We start from the raw sequence: 19609 nt of genomic DNA on the forward strand, positions 1-19609 counted from the left end.
AAAATGGGAGTATTCCAGGAAACAGGTTCTGCAAGGCAGGACAGGCATCACAGATAAAAATGGAGTTTGATAAGAATGGAGTTTATTGGCAAGCAAGAGTGTGTGTCAGAAGGCAGAAGGCAGGTTACTGGCACAGATTCAGATAGCTAGCCACTGAAAAGTCTTATTTTCCCCTTCACCCTGTTGCCCATAAAAGAGTTCACTCAGCAGAGTTTGTCCCTTCCAAGTGTTTTAGGGAATCGCTTGAAATAGGTTCTGAAGAACACTAGTTCCGTGAAATGAAGATAAAAATTAAGTGAAAGAAATGATGCTGTCTTTCCCAAATATACTTGGGAAACACTGGCTTAAGCCAAGCTAAGCAATTTTTCTCAACTGTGGAAATTGCCATGTTCACTGGAAATCTCTAACAGGAGAATAGAATATGTAGCCATCCCCAGATTGACTTTGCCACATATCCTCCTTCCCCCCCCCCCTTTTTTTTTTGAGGAGCATCTCATGGAACTATTGATTTATGAAATATGTTTTAGGAATTGAAGGGCATAGCATAAATCTAAATCAAATCAGCTTCCAGAATTCCTCCAAGAGTCTTCAGGACTCTTCCAGATTGAGAGTGAACCACGGTATACTTGACATCATTGGGCCGCTGAATAAACAGAAAATTGACCTCAGTAACCTTCATCCACACACAGCACACTCAAACCCATGGTCATCCCAGTATGAACGTGCACACCTTGATAAAGAAGTGCATTATTGGATTCTTATTCTGGCTCTGGGATTATGATCAAGCTCTTGTCAAAGCTGGCATTATTTGGGATGAGTTGAGGGATATGAATGCCTGGTGTAGGCCAGAAAAGAAGAGCATTGTTTTTTTCAGCCTAGCAGAAATAATGGAGTTTAGTCACCTTTCATTTCTGAGGCCCAAGTCTGTTCTTGGTACTTTTTTCTACTGAAAGCACTGAAGTTGGCCATTTGCCTATTCACCTGCTTCTCAAATCTCAGATTTGAGATTCTTCTCTTTTTATGAGCCTGCCTTAATGTCATCTCTTTCAAGTACAGCTGGTTCTTAAGGGTTGATTGATATCCTGATATTCTCTCATGCTGCATGCCACCAAATACTTTATTTGTAACCACAATGCCCAGGTTTCAGTCCTGGTCCTTTGTGACTATTTTTGTTATGATTGAGAAAGTTTTGTTTTTTAATTAGAAAACTAACTGACTGGAAAGCCATGCACACCTATGCATTCTGTCCTAACAAAGGGAACAAGGAGACCCACCGAGACAGCAGCAGTTGTCATGGGAGAAAAACAGGGCTGAGAACCACAGGACTGTCTGCAGACTCGGATTCTGTCACTTATTAGCTATACGAATTCTGTCAAGTCGTCCCGTCTTCCACTTTTTAAATGGGATTAAGTATCAGAAAGAATGATGGAAGTAACGTATGTGAGAGTGCCTGGCTCAAACCACACATGCTGTAAATGAGTGCCCATTCGCCCATCCAGAGGTAAAAAATGTGCGCAGTCACACCCGGGCCTTATCACTTGCTGCCTGTGTGAACATGAGAAATTCTCTTGACCTCTTAACCTTTCTAAGCTTTGTTTTCTTATTTGCAAAATGGAGACAATAAGAAGACCTGATTCATAGAAGTTGTTGTATGAAAAGCGCTTAGCTCATAAAAAGCAATCAATAAGTATTAGTTGTTGCTATTATCATTACATGTTCCAATGGATATAGTCACGTAAACTAAACAGGTGTATCTAATCCGGAGGAGCAGAATGTGGAACTTGCGGCAACCCATGCCTACAGCACGGGTGGGAAAGCCAAGGTTTGCAGAGAATGCTGTATGGGTAGATTGGCATTTGTTCTCCTTTCTCTCTAGTTACAAAAAAAACAAAACGTTTGTAGGAGGAGGGAAATAGTTCCCCAAGTGACTCCCTTCTCAAGAGAGGGGACTGTGTCTTTTGGTCTCCCTAGCACCACCATCTTAAAGTTGGACCTGTAGTCGTCCTTCATTGGAAGGTAGTCCAGAGCCTTCCTCCAGGAACTGGGAAGAGTGCTGCATCTTAGCCCAGGTGTGTTCTGTGATATCAGGGGCCAGGAAGTCTCTGGCACCAAAAGCTAAATGGCTTTCTCTTTCCAGGGCTTAAGAAGGCAATCAATAGCCCCAAATCTTATTGTGACCAAGCAGGTAACATATGTGTGAGGTGGACATGTTGGGGTCAGGGAGGAAGTAGATAGTATGTGCCTTGTCGTAGGAGGCACCTGCCACCCAGACCTTCTCCACTGTGGATGAGCAGGAGTGGTGTAAATCAGATTTACCAGTTTTTCAGGCATTTCCAGACATCGAGTTCTATGTATAATTTTTCTGTTTTTAAAAACTGGCAACAATTACTAAAATTAAGAAAAATCACCATGTGGGCCAAACAAAACACTTCTATGAGACAGTCCTACTCACAGGCTGTCTTCAGCCATGGACCACCAGCCTGTGATTGCTCTACAGTGTCCTTAACCACATTCTACAAAGACAAAATAATCACCAGGAAAGGGCAATGGGGGAGATTGTGAGGGCCCAAGGCTTCTGTTCAATACCATTAGTTTGTAAGAGGCCTGGCTATTGGAAATCTAATTCCTGTATACAAGACTGTGATCTCCTCGCCTACCCCACCCCCTCCTATCACCCAAATTTGTTGAAAACCATTTTTATTTCAGGCACTATCAACAGAAATCTTGATCTCATGTAATCTTAATCAAGTTTCTCAGTAGGGCCTATCTGTTGTACACACACGTGCATATATTGTATAGCTCAGATTTAATAGTATTATGTCAGGTGATTCACTAATTTGAAGTATTGATAAAATGATTCACGAATTTGGGGAGATTTAAATGTTGAAATAACCATCTTCTCAGTAAAGTTGAGTTACAAAACTGTAGCTTTATGCACACTTTCCCCAGGCATAAAGACTTAAGCCATTCATTAATAACAAGCTTATAACATCAAATGACAGTACCACACTTCATCTATACTTTTCTTATGATTCTTACCAGTTCTCAGCTATCTTATCTCTTTTATTGGTCTACAAGTTTTCAGAGGACCTGTGTGTGTGTGTGTGTGTGTGTGTGTGTGTGTGTGTGTGTGTGCGTGTGCACGCTTTGTTTTGTTTTTATATATTTTTATTGATTTCAGAGAGGCAGGGAGAGAGAGAGAGAAAAAAAAAACATCAATGACGAGAATCATCTATTGGCTGCCTCCTGCATGCCCCCAACTGGGGATCGAGCCCGCAAGCTGGGCATGTGCCATTGACTGAAATTGAACCCGGGACCCTTTAGTTCACTGGCCGATGCTCTACCCATTGATAGAGCTCTATCCAAAACCAGTGAGGGCTATGTGTGATTTGTTTGTTTGCTTGCTTGTTTTTAAAATATTTTTGCATCCTACTATATATTATTCATGGAACTTAGAATTTTCAAATGTACAAATACTATTCATGGAACTTAGAATTTTCAAATGTACACATGGAGGAGAGAAAGGAAGAAATAGTTGAGTGACAGCCAAGTCCCAATTAGAGTTACTTGTAGATGTGAGTGGGGATCTTAGTTTCTGATAATTTGGTATTTTGAAAGACAGACTTCTAAAGCACAAATCTGGACAAACCACTTATTTGGCTCAGATTCAGGTGAGGGTAGTTCAGTATAAGTGAAGGAACATGAAACTTTGAACACAAATGCTAAAATTGGGTTCAAAAATATCTTTATTTGTCCTCAGGCAAATTCATTTCTTTTTTAAAAATATGTTTTTAATCGATTTTTAGAGAAAGAGAGTAATGGAGAGGGGTAGAGAGATAGAAACATCAAGGATGAGAGAGAATCACTGACTGGCTGCCTCCTGCATGCCCCTTTGGGGATCAAGTCTGCGACCTGGGTGTTCCCTGACCAGAAATTGAACTGTGGCCTTCTGGTTCATGGGTCAACACTCAACCACTGAACCATACCGGCTGGGCAGGGCTCAGTTTTTACATACTCACTGGAAAAATACTTATTGAGCGTGTTTTATGCTGTGTACTGTTCTAGGAACATCTTGGTCTACACCTTAAAGGAAGTAATAGATGTGCAAGAGATTTGAGAAAGGTCAAATGAAAGAAAATCTGTGGGCTTATCATTCTCTCTCCCCATTCCCATCGTTTTGGATCATGATCATCACCTCATCACATTAGGTTTTACATTGTGTCCAGTAATTGTCTTGTCATAGAGGTCACGGCTCAGTTGGGAACTTCCCAGCAGTCCCAACTGACATTTCTTAGAAGTCACACCTCCCACTTTACACATTCTACCCCAAACTAACTTTTTCTCTTGAAAAGGCATTTATGCCGGGTTTTTTCCATGCCTGTATTTAGATATTTTAATGTCGCTTACCAACATTGTTTAAGCATGGAATATAAAGAAGCCCAAGCTGCCCTAGTAGGCATTTTAGTCTTGGTGGGATACCACAAGGCCAAGTGGAATATATTGAAATGACCTTGTAAAAACATGGTAGAAGAAGCAGAAGAGCCCTTGGGGCCTTAAATTGTCAGAGAAAGTCCCACAAAAATGGAGGATGTTAGATCATTGTATAGACTAGAATGAGTTTGGTTGAGGAGGGTGCCGGGCAAAAAGCTTCTGCTGGAAGGCATAGTATGAGCAGGTGTACAGAGGTGGGAATGGGTGTCATGAGTTCAAAGCACTCGAGTGACCAGGATGCCAGCCTGGCTGATACAGAAGATTTATGCTGAAGAGTACGGGGCAGAAAGTGTGGGGAACATGCAGCAAGGCACTGCAGAGCCCCTGGGCACCGGGCTGAGGGGTTTGTGCTGGCACTTTCTCAGCAATAGGTTGGGGGTGGGGAGCAGATAGGAGCCATGCCTCATCTGGCACTGGCTGGGGAGACACTAGAAGTGGGGACACTAGTCGGAGGCTGCAGAAGAAGGCTCAGAAGGTTTGGGAATGGTTGGCTATGGGTGGCGAAGAGAAGAGGACAGAATACTATAGGATTCCAGAATGCTTGGCCTGGGTGTTTGGGAATGACTGGGGGTACCTTGCCCACCAATCAGTCTTTTGTAGGAGCTCTGCCTTTCAAATGGCTTTCTTTTCCATTGAGATTTTTTCTTGTCCTCCTGGAACCTAGAGATTTTTTAATTTTTTTAAGAAAGAAGAGAACATGTTCCTGCTGCAAGTTTATTTGGCATCCAATGTAGGGTCTGGAGCCAAGCCTGGGATGAAAGTCAAAGGCAGCCCGAGTTCTCCCCTGGAGATATCACCTCCTCCCACTTCTCTCTACTGCCTCGCCATTAGAACTAACACAGTCAGTGTATCTTGGGACTGGGGACTGCAGGAGGTTTTAAAAGGTCTTCTAGATAATTTCTCTGCCTTCAAGGAGGAGCAAATCATCCCAAATGTATTAAATATCCCATGTTTGCAAATTGCATTTCTCTGAAGGACCTCACCAATGAGCCTTGGGAAAGCTATTTAGAATTAATTGATCACTATCAGGAAATTGTTTATGTGCAACCTCTCATAGTTCAGTTTCCAACTTCCCTTCTCATTCTTTTGTGAAGAAACACAATAGCTGGTATTGTCTCACTTACCATAATGTTCTCAAGTTTCATCAATATTGTTCCAAATGGCAAGATTTCATTCTTTTCATGGCTGATTTCATTATATATATATATATATATATATATATATATATATATATATATCCATTTTTAATGAAATGTTTCCTTAATGGGCCATGATTAAATGGTTTTAATTATCTATTCAATAAATATATGGACACTTTATTTGTTTATTTTTGACACATTTTTTTTAAATAGCAGAAAATACATGGTGCTATGGTCTCAATGCTTGTGCTTCCCCTCCCCATCCCAACTTCATTTGTTGAAAATCTAATGCCCAAGGTAATGGTATTAGGAGGTAAGGCCTTTGGGAGATAACGAGGCTCTGAAGGCAGAGCCCTCAGGCGTGGGATTAGGGCCCTTATAAAAAGACATCCCAGAGAGCTGTTTGCCCTTCCACCATGTGAGAACACAGAGAGAAGTCTGCAGCCTGCATGAGGACCTCACCTGATCATACTGCCCCCTAATCTGAGACTTCCAGCCTCCAAAACTGTGAGAAATAAGTTTCTATTATTTATAAGCTATCCAGTCTGTGGTATCTTGTTAGAGCACTACAAAAGGACTAAGACACATGGTAAAAAAGGAAAAGGATATACAATGAACAGTTTTTTCCCAACACCTGTCTCAGCCATCTAATTTCCTGATGCGTGTGTATTCATGGAGATAGCCGATGCATATAGAAATAAATATATATAATGTATTCTTAATACAGTTCAGCAGTGTGCTTTAATACTGCTTTGCATCTTATTTTTAGATTTAATGATATACCTTGGTACACACAGATCTTCCTCATTCTATTTCACTACACTATACAAAATACTGTAATATTTGAAGACTATCATATTTCATCTCCATGGTACAGCTGCTTCCTGAGTGCCTTTTTCTTCCCAGGGCCATATGGATATTTATAACTTCATTTGTGGGCCATACAAATTATCAACTTAAAAATTAGCCTGCTGTATTTAACTCACCCCTAATGCCTTGGCAGGGCCAGACCAAATGATTTTGTGGGCCTTATACAGCCCGTAGGCCAGATGTTCTCCACCCCTGGCTTACAGCAATGTGCTTGGTGCCATGGGGAAGCAGTAAATTGGGCAGCCTCTGCTCCCCAGCGAACTATAGCCCAATCAGAAAGAAAAGACATGGGGATGAGGAAGCCTTGATTGCCATTTCAATTGCCCTGCAGTTTTCCAGCACATCAGACTCTTTTCTAATAGTCTTGTGCATGGCTTAAATGAACTTTCTGCCTGTTAGATGTGCAGATGATTGTGAGACTGACCTGGCCTATACTGGGGATCGCAAGCTCAGGTGCCTATAGGGGCCAGGAAGGAGAACTAAGTGGGCAAAGTGGAGTGAGCCATTGGGAGAGCACAAGCTCTATTTAAAGGGGGCAGCCAACTGCTACTTTGCTCCAGGTTATTCTTTCCCTATGGGTTGCTAGATCTGATTGATCAAAAGGACTCTATGGATAAAAGGCATATGGGGTCTTTTTGTTTTATTTCTTACAACCTCATGTGAATCTACAATTATCTAAAAACTAGAGGCCCAGTGCACAAAATTCATGCACGGCGGGGGGGGGGGGGGGGGGGGGGGGGGGCTTCAGCCTGGCCTGTGACCTCTCACAATCCAGGACCCCTTGGGTAGGGTCCCTAGGCCTGGCTGGCCATCAGGGCCTGTCGGGGCTTTCCTTCCCCCAATTGCCAGCAGCTGGCCCCACTGCCACTGTTTGCCATCTGTGTGGTGCTGCCCCCTCCCACCCCCTCCACCCCCCCGCCACTGGTTGCTTCCCTCTGCGAGCAACAGGTGTGGTGTGCGACTGCTGGCCAGCCCCGCACACCCACCACAGTATCAGTGGCCTGGGCCTCCCTCTGTGGGGCAATCATGGGGTGATGGCGGGGCCCCCCACCAATTGCATCGCACCCGCCTTGGCTGGCCAGTGCACGTCATAGCATGGTCGTCTGGAAGGTCATCCAGATGGTCGTTCTGCTGTTTGGTTGTTCGGTTGATTTGCATATTACCCTTTTATTATTATAGATTAAAAGTTTGATTTAAAATAAAAGCAAATAATAATAATAAAAGTAATTTTAAAAGCCAGAAACCTGGATCATTGGGTGAGGTTACCTGATTCATAAATGTAGGCAAAAATTTAACACTGCACAGGCCCAAGAAAACTCACCCATCAGCTAGGTGCAGGCTGGGGACTGTCATCCTGCAGGCTCTGCGTGTTATGTGCTACATGCTGTTGAGTCAGCTCCGACTCCTCGGGATCTGTGCACAGCCGGAGCATTATAATTTGATTTTCACAAAACCTGTGGCATCCCAATCCATGAATTTGCTTAAAAAGTATGTCTTGTTACTTTGTCAAAGTCTTTGACAGTGGCCATCTCCACTCACTTGTTGAGGTTCCTCTCATTCCAGGTCCTCGGATGTGGCTGTGTTGCCCAAGCCATCCTCAGTCGAGGACATTTTGGAGGAATCGTCACTATTAATGTTGGATTTGCAATGGCGGTCACCATGGCCATTTATGTGACTGGGGGTGTCTCTGGTAAGTAAGAGAAATAATAGCAGCTGCCATTATCTCAACCATTTCCATGTGCTGGCACAGTGCTGGGTGCTTTCTATACCTTCATTTATTTAGATCTCAACAGTCCTGCAAGAATATGTATTTGGTTCTATTTTCAGAGGTGATAAAACGAAAATGTCCAGCAAATGGTAAGTGATGTGTGCACAGGCAACTTTTAGCAAGAGACAGACGTGGGAGTTAGAACTGAGTCCTCTACCTGGCCACTGAATCATACTTTTCACCTGTCTTTTCCTTGCTCTTCCCTGGAAACTATTGCCCAGGTGCCAGGTGAATAGCCCAGTGAAGACGCCACTCCACAGAGGCCCAGTCCCTGCACCTCCATCCGCAGCACTCAGAGTCTGGGTCACTGGCTGGGGCTTTCATGGAAGTGCAGGTCTGGCCCAGAGGTCTTGGTCTAATTCTGCCTCGGGTGGTGGGCTAGCAGCCTGGGAAGGTAGGAAGGGACTGTAAGAATGATCTGGTTCCAAAGGCTCTTGGGATCTTTCAGCAGCTGGTCTGGGTGCTCAGAACACTAGGACGAGACTGTTGGTGGTAAGGGGAAAAGGTAATCATGCGTGCTGGGCCCTGTGCTGGCTGCTGGCATGCTTACCTCCTCTCCCCTCTCCAGCAGGACTCAGAGGCAGGCATTAGTGTCTCCCTTCTACAGAGAAAACTGGGGCTCTGAGGGATTAAGTGAATTGCCAGAAGTCTCACAGCTGGTAAAGGGACAGAACAAAGATTTGACCCAGGCCTGCATGACAGCAAAGCGCATGTCCCCATTATTGCACAACATTCCCAACAGCCTATGACGGGAAGGGCGTTACAGGCAGGGCACTTCATTGCAGCACTGAAGAATGATGGCCTAGCCTCCCTGGGAGCCTCCTTGGGCTGGGCACCTGGAACTGTCATTTGCTCGCTGGCACCCTTTCCATCTCGCAGTCGACGCTGATCCTGGGGCAGTCCAGGTTACAGATGCCTGTCATGTCATTTGTCTGGCATGAGCAGTGTTTCTGTTCAAACTCCAGCAGAGCCTCTGCTGTGATCCCAGCGCGGTACTGCCGACCCGAGTCTCAAGAGTAACCAGGGGACCCTCTTGAATGTGCCAAGGCTTAATTCCAGCACAGGCCTCAGCCCCACACACAGAACATGCTCCTGAATTAGAAAGAGCACGCACGATGCTCCGCTGCCACCTTACATGCTCCCACGCCATTCACACCCGTGGTTTCCACGAAGCATGTGATATGAATGCGGGCATACTCTCAGCTAGTGTTCTATTGTTTGTTTGTTTTCTGGTGGACATGTGGTTTTGGAGTATTTTGCTTGCATGGCACCCTGAATTGAACATGGTCAAATATTTAGTTAAGATGGCTTTGTCCCACACCCTACCAGTGTAACTAACCCCTTTTGCCACCGCCACTGTCCATGACTGCATTCACTGATGCACTTGGGGAATCTGGGCTGTCCCCATAGGAGGAAAGGGAGGAACCAGCAGGAGGGGGAAGAGGGAGTAAAGGTTGGTATGGATCTGGCCCCTGGACTGGGGTTAAGACCCTGTGCTCAGAGCGGTGAGGGCCAGAACTCATGGAACTGTTTTTAATAGAGTTGTTTCTGGGTGAGGGTCGGGAGCTGGCCAAATTGTTTATGAGAGACTGTGAGACCCCAAAATATAAGTAGAGCTTTTTTGAGCCTGGCTGGTAAGGAGCTCATCTCCCCCTCTCTGTTTGGGAACTTAGCACTGTTCGGGCTCTCTGAAAACTGGTGGCTTTGGGAGCATGGGCAGACAACACGCTGACCCACCAATGACATCCATGCAGACTCAGTATCGGCTCCAGCAGCTGCAGGAATAGGGGAGGAAGATTGTGTGTGGGAATGACTTTCTCATGGGGCTGCAGCTAACTTAATGGTTTGTGGGCACCTGTGAGGCCCTCTTTGAGGATTTCAAAAACATATATGGGGCATAACCATCAATGAGATCTCATTTTGTGGTTGCAGACTGGTAAGGTGAGCTGACATCCGGTTTTGAAATATAAAACATTACCTGACTGCAAAGAAGTTACCACACCCTGCTTCCCTTGTGAACATGCCAGTGGTCTGGGAACCCAACCAGCCAATCAGAGCGCATGACACCCTCGTTATGCAGCGTCTTCCACCCAGTGTTACGCCACTGACCTGCACCAGGCTACAGTGCTTGTTTTGATGTAGTATTTTATAAGTAATATAAATTCACCAAAAAATCAAAATAGCTTTGCTTTATAACAAATAACATATGAAGGTTATCTCCATCCTAGAATTGTGTGTGGGTGGTGGGGAGGAGGGGACTTGTCTAGAACAGAGCCCTGAGAGAGTTCAGCCTGCTCACATAAGACTATCTCAGGCCTCAAGGCCTCCGACTGCCCGTGGGGCTCTTTGTGTGAACAATCTGATCATCACGACAACCTTGGCAGGGCCCGAGCGAGGCACTCCCTGATTCTGGCACTGCTGTTCTTTCCAGAACACTGCTCTGCCCTGTCCTTTGGGTAAGCAAGAGTGACCACTCATCTCTGCAAGGAGACATTTTCCTCGTTGCTCTGCAAAGCACCCTCCTAGACACACCTTCTCTGGCCCCCAGCTTTCCCTCTCCGTAAATCCTTGGCGTCTGAGCCCTTTATGTGAATAAAGGGCTCTGACTGTTTATTTCTTCAACTTTTAGATATTTTCTTTTATCCTCACCTGAGGATATGATTTTATTTATTTACTTATTTACTTATTTACTTACTTATTTATTTGAGAGAGAGGAGGGGGGGAGAGAAATATCGGTGTGAAAGAGAAACCGATTGGTTCCCTTCCCTATGCACCCCAACCGAGGATTGAACCTGGGTATGTGTCCTGACCAGGAATCGAACCCACCACCTTCTTTTCTTAATCCTTATAGTTGAAAGTATTACATATGTCCCCCTTCCCCCCCATTGATCCCCTCTAGCCCACCTCCCCAAGGCCTTTGCTACCCTATTATCTGTGTCCATGGAACCCACCACCAGGGACAATGCTCCAACCCACTGAACAACCTTGCCAGAGCTCAACTTTCATATCTTGAACACCTACTAAGTACCTTGCAGCATGTGAAGTCCCAGGTGAATAACAGTTCCAGCTTCAGGGTGCTTAGAAGAGACTAAAACACAAAAACCTACCTGTGGGAAGTTTTATTTTGGGAGAGGAGCTTGCTAAACAAACACCTCTTCCACCGGTGAACCCATCGAAGGGGAGGTATTTTATTTGGGGGATTTAGGAACTGCCCACTGTCCTATGTGCTCCCTGCTCCGAACCCCAGTTTCCTGATGCATGGACTCCTGCTGGTCTCCAGCATCATAACTCCCTTGCATTTAAAAGTAAAACAAGACATGTGACGTGTTTGCAAGGCTTCAGGAAATTATCTGGGCTTTGGCATATTGGCATTTTTTGCTCATGTTAGCCCCTGAGTGGCAGGGGCAGGTATAGAAAGGACCCTGGGGTTTAGCCAGCATTCAGAACCCCTCTCTGCTGCAAACCCACCTTGGTGTAGAGACTCAGGAAAAGCATGGTTTCCTGCACAGGGAGGGCTTCGAAAAACAAGCTCACCCATAGGTGCTGTGGAGGGTCAGTTATGAAGCATCATCATAACCAGCATTATCATCACTCTTGTTTACAACTATTTCTGTAGCCCAAATGTCCACATTTTCATATGGTCACATTGACAGGCATTCTAATCCCCCCTCCACACAAAATGTCACCTGTAAGGGAGCCCATACACGCATGTGATTGTTATTTTCCCCTGCCCACTGAGGCAGAAGCCTTTATAAACTTGGTGCAGAAGGTCTGGAAGTGCCTGGCCAGCGTGGCTCAGTGGTTGAGCGTCTACCTATGAACCAGGAGGTCACGGTTCAATTCCCGGTCAGGGCACATGCCCAGGTTGCGGGCTCGATACCCAGTTGGGGAGCGTGCAGGAGGCAGCCCATCAATGATTCTATCTCATCATTGATGTTTCTCTCTCTCTCTCTCTCCCTCTCGCTCTCTGAAGTCAATAAAAGTCTATTAAAAAAAAAAAAAAGAGGTCTGGAAGTGACAGAACATAGAACATAGGCCCTAGAATTCAGAGAAACCTGGATTTGAATTCTAATTCTCCCACTTTTAACCATGTAGCCTTAAGAAAGTTACTTTAGTTCTGTGCCTCAGTTCCCTCACCAGTGAACTGGAGCAGCACCCATCTCACCAGGTTCTTCTGAAGATCAAGTGCATGTACTATCCCTGTGATAACATCTGGCAAGTGTTCAATGAAAGCTGTTGTTGCTAGCACAGCCAGCTGGGAATATTAGTGTCTTACCAGAGCAAACTCTGTCTGACCTTGTGGTGAGAGGAGAATCAAGAAGGCTGATTTAGGGTGGGATGATAGGAGTGCTGCTTCATGTGTGTGAGAGGAATATATTGTTTATGCAGAACTGCAGAGAATCCACTCAGACACTGTGATCACCTCAAAGTTAATGGAGGCTGTTACCTCAGTGAGGGGACAACTAAGGGACATTTCCCCTTAAAGAGACATCTCTTTTTCAGATTTTCAAAAAAATTTTATGAGTTTATTTGAGCCAAACTGGCAACATGCTGGGAAGCAAGATCTCAGCTCCCTTTTTACTTCCAAGGTTGTTTTTATATCTTCTGGACATGGACTGAGGAATTGCTAGATAATAGATTTAAACTGTATAGGTCTGTTGACTTTTTAAAAAGATATATTGAAGTTAACAATTCACATCGATCTCTTTGAGTTTATTGCTTTATAAATAGAGAAAACCCAGTAGATAGATGATGGATGGATAGATAGATAGATAGATAGATAGATAGATAGATAGATAGAAATGAGCCACTTGAATAAAAGTTTCTTTCTATATAAAAAAAGCTAAATATCCTAAACAGTGTCTAATGATTCCATGAGGATTATTAGTCCTCCCTTCCTCCCTACTCAAGCTCACTCTCTCGTTCCCTCTCTCTCTCTCTTTCACACACACACACACCACTCTGTGTCCTCACATACGGGTCCCTACACAGAGGACTGAGGTCTCTAGATAAGAATTATTTTCTTCATAAGAATTCTCCCTGATCTGCCCTCTAACATCATCTTATCTTCCCTTGTAGGCGGCCACATCAACCCTGCTGTGACTTTTGCAATGTGTCTCTTTGGACGGATGAAATGGTTCAAATTTCCTTTTTATGTGGGAGCCCAGTTCCTGGGAGCCTTTGTAGGGTCTGCAATCCTCTTTGGTATTTACTATGGTGAGTAAGACCCCTCAGTCCAGAGGTTCAGGAGAGCTGGGCGTAACTTGGATGTCAGAATTACTTGGAAGAGGTGCAGTAAGACAAGAATAGGAAGCACTCTACAATTGACAGGCAATTTGAAAAGCTCTAAGTTCTAAATAATGGGACCAACATTACCTTTAGGGAAAATTCATGAAGCCTCTCAATGAGAATGGTCACAACTTAAAAGAGAAAACAGAACTTAAAGGAAGCTTATATTTAGGCCCAACCAGGACTACAATGTTAACATGTGCAAAATAAGTAGCTACATGACTTAAATAAATCATCTGATTGTACTGGTCTTGGTTTTCTCTGGAAAAATGAGGGAAATGAACTGTGGTAGGAGAGAGCTGGGGTCCGACTGGCTCTTTGGGGACACCTATCTCCCTTGCTCCAAGGGCAACTTCACCATTCCATGACACCCTCACATTGTGGACTGCTATTAGAATTATGAATTCTGCCTAGAGTAGGTTCAAGTTCCACATTGGCTTTTGGTCAATATAAAAAAATTCCAACAATTCCCCCTAAAGATGATTATTTCCAGGGCCCACTGGCTAGGGATTTGGCTCAAATTTCGAGGGAACCATTGAGGGCAGCCAGTGCTCTCTGGCCTTAGCCCGCCATCCTATGGCTTCTCTGGGCATATAAAGTGAAGAAAAGCAAACAATATGGATCTGCCAAACTAAACCTGAGTGACTGCGGTTGGTTAACGCCTGGCATAAACCTCCCTCACCCCTTCCCAGAGAATGCTAACGGGCTGGAACTCTGTCTTCCGTAGATGGAATTATGTCCTTTGGTGGTGGAAAACTGTTCATCGTGGGAGAAAATGCAACAGCACACATTTTTGCAACGTACCCAGCTCCATATCTGTCTCTGGCAAATGCATTTGCAGACCAAGTAAGTATCCATTCAATCTGTGTGTGAGAGCTAGCTTTGGTGAAGAGACAGGATTTTATAAGGGGACTGCATGGGACTGCTATACGCCTGTCAATAAGGAGAGGCTGTGCTTCCAGAGCCAGAGGTCACTGGGTATCACCCAAGCTTCCGTGACAGATTTTTGCCTTTGTCGAAGTTGATACTATTAAAAGAGTTTTCTACTTCTGCTTTCATATATACACTTGTTCATACCGGTTGAATTCCAGAAGATAGTGGATAACTAAACATTTCAGCCTCTGTAGGGGCAAATGGGGTTTGCTACACCGTTGCATCTCTTTTGTGCAAACAATCTAAATGGAGAGACCACAAGAAAAGACATTCTGCATTCTTCCCAGCCCCTACCCACTCCCCAGGTCTTCACTACCCTATTGCCCGTGTCCATGGGCTACGTATATAAGTTCTTTGGTTTAACTCTTCTCATCCCCCCAACCCCACATTGAGGTATGCCAGTCTTGCCTTCTATCCCTGGCATTATCACTTGCAAGAGTGATCTGTCACTTGTCAGAGAACCAGGCCCTGTACTCCTCGAACAAGGAACAGCATGGAACTGTACCTGGCTCAGTAGGTGCCAGTAAATAGTTATTAAGTAAAAGAATGACTGCCCATTAATTAAATTATACAATATGTTTGAACAATATCTAGAGCTAAACAATTTAGTAATCTTGAGAGAAGCTGACCCTGAAATGGCCTGGGGCCAGCTCACTCTCCTGAGGGGCCAAGGAGGAGAGCGTTGCTAGAGGCTGTCTCTGTGGGAAAGTCATAAGGGCTGAAGGCTTCACTTTGTCACATTCTCGGAACAGAATTAGAGTATAGGAAGAGGGCTGTGGGTCCAAATCTCAAGGAACTAAGACATCAGCCTTTTCAGGGCAAGCCCAGGATTGAGAGAGAAAGTTGGCTTTCTGGAAAGGGCCTGAATTCACATGAGGAACCTCTAAAGCTCCTCCCACAGCTCTGGACTCTAATGCCATCTTCTTCATTATAAGATACATTGGGCTTGTACTGCATGAAAAGTAGGATCCCTGAGAAACCTTATGATTTTTCCATATTTTAGATTATTTTCATGGTATGGTTCTCAACTATCCAATGGGGTCAAATTGAATAAATAATTTTGTGGGGTTTAAATGCATGTTGCTAAATTACTGCTGAGTTTCTTTTCAAAAGTGTGGTACATGTTCAGTTCTACTGGAAAAGCCTGGGAAAACTGGTATCATTTCCCTAACATTTGGTATTGTTTGCATTTCTTTTCATTACAAACCTGTTTTTCCCATTTGTTTCTTAATTCTCTTTTTCTTTAATGAATTTTCTGTTCATTTCCTTTGCTCATTTTCCTACTGATATCTCACATTATTCACCTTGCCAGTTTGAATGAGCCTCTTTGTTCATTTTTCCAGCCTGCAGTTTGTCTTTCGTTTAGCTGGGTAGTGGTTTAGCAGGAGAGTATAGTAAAGTTAGTCTCTAGAGCCTCTAACTCTCTGGGTCCACTGACTGCCATTAATTTTGCAACCTTGGGCAGGTAACTAATCTGTAAAGGAGAATATTGCCATCATGTTTGAAATTGCTATGGCAAGGAGAGAGTCTGACCCGGTCTGTGTTGCTCAGTGGTTGAGCATCAACCTAAAAACCAGGAGATCATGGTTCGATTCCAAGTCAGGGCACATGCTCGTGTTGCCAGCTTGGTCCCCAGTGGGGGGTCTGCAGGAGGCAGCCAGTCGATGATTCTCTCTCTCTATCCCTCTCCCTTCCTCTCTCTCTAAAATTAAAACAAAAACAATACAAACAAAACACCCTACAACATATCATTTCATACACACAATCAATTAAAGAAAAAGAAGAGTGGTACAGGGTGCTCATCTAGTGTATGTTAGTTATTACTAGGTTTGTTCTTAACAAGAGGGGCTGGATTTTAAGGTGGGCAAACAGACAATTATAAGCTAACCCCCTTGGACATTTTCTCTTTCCCCAGGTAATGTCCACCATGTTCCTCCTCCTGGTTGTCTTTGCCATCTTTGACTCCAGAAACTGGGGAGTCCCCAAAGGCCTAGAGCCCATTGCCATCGGCCTCCTGATTATTGTCCTTTCTTCCTCTTTGGGATTGAACTGTGGCTGTGCCATGAATCCAGCTCGAGACCTGAGTCCCAGACTTTTCACTGCTTTGGCAGGATGGGGGTTTGATGTCTTCAGGTAAGTAACAATGGTGGGGGTGGAGGAGAGAGAGATTCATGCTGTGCTTTATCAGGGAGGGCTGTGCTTTGGATTGGAATCCAGGAGAGTACTGACTGGAAGGTGAAGGTCAAGTGCATACCTTGGCCATGAGTGTGGAATGTCTCCCTGGTGATTTGTGATATGGTAGGGCTGTGTATGTGTGTGGTATGTGTGAGAGAGAGGCAGACAGGCAGACAGGGAGGCAGGCAGGCAGGCGCGCACGCGCGCACACATACACACACACACACACACACACACACACACAGAGATTCCAAAGAGGTAGTCCTGTCCTATATAAAATTGGTGTATGGTTTTATGTGCACATTTTGATTGTATAACTTGTCTACAGATTTACTTTGTGACAAAGTTGATCTAGATTTTATATCTTTCAATACTACTACAGGGCTCTTTCTAGGGAACCATGCCAGCTATGCTTCATTCATTACTTCATTCAACAATTCTTCACTGAACCCTATCTTATGCTGTGTCATTGAGCTAGGCAAGGAAATTTCAAAATTTGCTAAGTCACTAGCCTTGAACAATGTAATAAGGACTCTGGCAACCCCTAAAACAAAGTTCCGAGGAGTGACTAGCTCTGCCTGGGGAAGTTGGGAAAGGCGTCACTGAAGAAAGAGCTGAGTTGGGTCTTAAAAAACCCTAGCAGAACAGAGGTAAAAGAGAGCCCGTGCACAGGAAATTTTGCAAGACGCTGTGCTGTGAACCTCATAGTGTGCGGAGGAAGTATGCCAACGGTCAGTACCTAACTCCCAGGACAAAACCTGCCCATGACTTCCTTCCCACTCCCACCTATAAAGCCACAGTAGCTCATCCCATCCACTCATCACTCCTCTGTCTAGGAAAAGAACTTACTTTGGTTCATCAGGAAACACAGAACGTTACACTAACAAGCAATCCAGTCTGGCTGGAAGGGTGCATGAAGAAGGTTGGAAAGGGCAAATGATTGACAGACCATAGAGGCCCGAGACTCCTAAGAAAGGAAATCTAGGGGTTTGGCTGCCCCCTATTCTGTAGGTCATAGGGAGCAGCAGAGGAGTTAGGGCAGACGTTTGCCATGTTTAGAACTTCAATTTAGCAAAATTAATCTGACCTCATTACATAAAATGGATTAAAAAGGGTCTCTCCTTTAGAGGGGGCAGCAATCAGTTAGGAAAAACCCAGGCTTGCTGGTTATCCTCAACCAAAAAGTTCCCAAGAAAACCTTTAAGAGACAGCAGGTCTCCAAAGTGTTCCTAGAGTCCCACCCTTTCAAGTTTCTATAGCCAAGGTCAGCATCTCAGTAGATATCCTAGCTTGGACCCACACCCTCAGATAAGGCCAAGAATGCCTTCTTCTTAGACCCTCACTTGCCCGGGTGTGGCAAGCAGTGAGGCTGACTGGAAGTGGGGCAGCAGGAGGTCTGACAAGAGCAAGAGTCCCCAGACCTTGGCTGACTCTTCCTTTTCCCGGTAAATGTTAGGATGTTTCCCATCGGAGTTCTCTCCAGGAATTCACATTAAGATGCTAATGATTTGATGAAGGATCTCAGGGTAGTGTTACTTTTTTTTAAAAAAGTTTACCCAAAGGGATGAATCCCTGATGATGATACCTTAAGCAATGAACACAGACATTTCTGGCTTCCCCCAAAATCATAGCATGCAAATGACCTGTGTACCTGTAAGACTTGACCCGGCAGGAAACCACGTGCAAGCTCCTCCGTTTAGGATATGTGACCTGGGCACAAGGCGCTCAGCTCTGATAGAAGGAGGAGGGCCCATCCAGGGGAAGGAGAACATGCGTCCTGGCAGATATCTTGGGCCCCAATCTGTGGAATGACAGATTCGCCATACAATAGTGATGGAAGAAAGGAAATAAAGAACCTCCTAGTCCTTTAAAGCCCTTGTGCTTCCCATAGAAACTTCCATCTGGATTTGGGGGCGCGGGAAAGGGCGCTGCGGGACGGCAGTTTCGCGCCCTCTCTCTCATGCAGTAACAGCGACACCTTGTGGCTGCTGTGCTCAGTCTCAGTGCTGTTCCCGGGAGCCTGCATTGATGATCTAAGAGTAATGATGGAAGAGTACTTGTCTGATCCAAGTGGAAGGGACCACGGGGGACTTGCCCGAAGCCCTTCTATCCTGAGATTAGAACTAGGTCTCGTGAATCCTAGAACAGGCCTCTTGTTTGTGCTTATTTTCTTCATTATCCTTTCTTATCAAAATCTGATACAAAGCAAAAGACCCTATCTATGTGTAGTCATTAAGCACACCGATAAGAAGCACAGACCCTAGTCCTTCCCTTAACCGAACGCTATGAAACCCCCCCTGTGCATCCATGTGCTCCTCCTGTTTTCCCTTCCTCCTCCACAGTGTCCTGAATTTTTTTTTTTTTTGCTATTTCCCTGCTTTTAAAAAAGTTTTATCTCAAATGTATAGCTCCTTAAAGACCTGAAGACCATATATTGTGTAGTTTTGCTTGCTTCTGAGCACTCATGAGTTACTTAAAATGGATTTCCTGTCTCCAAAAAAGATGGTGACAATTCAAAAGATAGCTGCTTTCTCACAGAATTATACCCTTAATATAACGTATTGACATTGAGGATTTCTGGAGGGGAGAAGGAATCACAGCACAATAGCCTGATCAGAAAATAACTTTAAGCTTGGTTAACCTCAAAAAATAAGCACTGAAGTAAATTATAGCTAGTGCATAATTTGTATTCCACCTCTGGTTTTTAAAATTCGTTTTCATTGATAAACATTCCTGATTATTTTGTGGCTGCCTTCACATCACCAATGATTCCAGGAATCTCTCCACATCTTTCCATTCATAATCCTCAGGACTCATTGTTTCAGGACGAGGAAAAGTAAACTCCTGAATAATCAACCTGAACTTTTATTACATGCCCTCAGTTTTGACCATATTGTAGGACTATGTTTTTTGAAAGGAAAATAAAAAATGGGACATATTCTCT

General features: G+C 44.4%; 1 protein-coding gene across 1 annotated transcript in view; it reads left to right on the plus strand.

Moving 5' to 3' along the window:
- Window positions 1-19609, plus strand: part of AQP9 (aquaporin 9) — a 36764-nt gene that overhangs the window by 14982 nt on the left and 2173 nt on the right. Inside the window, exons 2-5 of the mRNA XM_079767709.1 lie at window positions 8064-8190; window positions 13348-13485; window positions 14285-14403; window positions 16406-16623. Of these exons, the coding sequence (XP_079623835.1) occupies window positions 8064-8190; window positions 13348-13485; window positions 14285-14403; window positions 16406-16623 (602 nt within the window). The remainder of the gene's footprint in view (window positions 1-8063; window positions 8191-13347; window positions 13486-14284; window positions 14404-16405; window positions 16624-19609) is intronic.

The sequence above is a fragment of the Cnephaeus nilssonii genome (assembly GCF_951640355.1).
Source record: "Cnephaeus nilssonii genome assembly, chromosome: 4".
Classification (NCBI taxonomy): domain Eukaryota; kingdom Metazoa; phylum Chordata; class Mammalia; order Chiroptera; family Vespertilionidae; genus Cnephaeus; species Cnephaeus nilssonii.